At 55.6% G+C, this 1,440-nt stretch overlaps 1 protein-coding gene across 1 annotated transcript in view; it reads right to left on the reverse strand.

The window, feature by feature from the left end:
* Window positions 1-879: 879 nt before the first annotated feature.
* The window catches only part of tbc1d1 (TBC1 (tre-2/USP6, BUB2, cdc16) domain family, member 1), a gene marked incomplete at both ends in the record, with an annotated part of 24,405 nt that continues 23,844 nt past the window's right edge, over window positions 880-1,440 (reverse strand). Inside the window, one exon of the mRNA XM_084454470.1 lies at window positions 880-1,077. Within this exon, the coding sequence (XP_084310596.1) occupies window positions 880-1,077 (198 nt within the window). The remainder of the gene's footprint in view (window positions 1,078-1,440) is intronic.

The following is a 1,440-nucleotide window of genomic DNA, read 5'->3' on the forward strand; positions in this document are numbered from 1 at the left end:
AACTCGCGCCACACATACGGACAGATAAACACACACGCAAACACGTTCAAATGTAAGTGTGAGCTGGGCTGCTGTCTACAGGCCCGGAGGAGATAGTGCTTCTTTGGGGACAGTTGGACAGATAAATCACACGTCCATTTATTGATGCACCGGGATGGGGGGGGGGTTGGGTCTTTGGGGTTCAAAGTTCAAAAGTCCACGGGATAAACTAAGGGGTCAGGCGGGTCAAACGGAGGTGGAGTCTTTCTCTCTGGAGCACTAGAGACTGCGGGACTCAGTGCTTTAGTCTCTACCTCCTCCTCTCCTCCTCCTTCTTCTTCCCCCTTTCATCTGCGCGGGTTCCTCAGCGTGGAAGAGAAGACGTTCTCTCTCTCTCTCCTCTCTTCCTCCTCTTCTTGTTGTTCTTCTGGCCCGTGGGGTGGTCAGTGCTTGGTACAACGCCGGGCGCGTGGAGGGGCGAGCTGAACCAGGATGAGAGAGACAGAGAGAGGGAGAGAGAGAGAGGGAGGGAGTGAGAGAGAGAGAGAGTGAGAGAGAGAGAGCAGAGAGAGAGAGAGAGAGAGTGAGAGAGAGAGAGAGAGAGAGGGAGTGAGAGAGAGAGTGAGAGAGAGAGAGGGAGTGAGAGAGAGAGAGAGAGAGTGAGTGAGTGAGTGAGTGAGTGAGAGAGAGAGAGAGAAGAGGAGAGAGAGAGAGAGAGAGAGAGAGAGAGAGAGAGAGGTGAGTGAGAGAGAGAGAGAGTGAGTGAGAGGTAGGAAACTATCATCTTCCCCAGCCAGGAGCCTCCATTCTGGGCCTCCACGCCTGACCGCCCCCTCCCCCCCCCAAGCCTCCTCTCCATTACCTCCACAGCCGGTGGCGTCCATGGGGGGGGGGGGTGGCTCAGTGTGTGGAGGGTCCCGGCCCGTCGGCGTCGCCCAGGCCCAGGCTGGAGAGCAGCCGCGCAGGGTGCGCCACGGTGGCCTCCAGCTTGGCTCTTCTCCTGCTGCAGGACGCACACCTGCTCCCTGAGGCGCCCCTCGGAGCGGGCCAGCGCCTCCAGACGCTCCTCCAGGCTGTGGCCGCGCCAGGGTTAGCCACCTGGACACATGGGACGGACGGACGGGGAGATAGATGGGGGGAGGGGGGGAGAGAGAAAGAGAGAGAGAGAGAGAGAGGGAGGGAGAGAGAGAGAGAGTTCAGTTCACTTTATTAGTACCCGTAGGCAGATTTGGCTCACAGTAGAGGTCATCCACACAGACAACACAGACCGTAGGCAAACATAATACAAGTAAAAAGTGCTCAAAAGTTAAATCAACATCACTAAAACCTCAAAAGATAATCGAAAGAAATCATCATCTGTGTGATGTTGCTACGACTTGTTCACCCTGAGTGATGGCTGCTGGAACTGAGCTATTTTATATGCTGTTTTGTTCTGCACTTTGGGACTATAAACCTCCATCC

This window comes from Borostomias antarcticus (assembly GCF_949987555.1).
Source record: "Borostomias antarcticus genome assembly, chromosome: 20".
NCBI lineage: Eukaryota > Metazoa > Chordata > Actinopteri > Stomiiformes > Stomiidae > Borostomias > Borostomias antarcticus.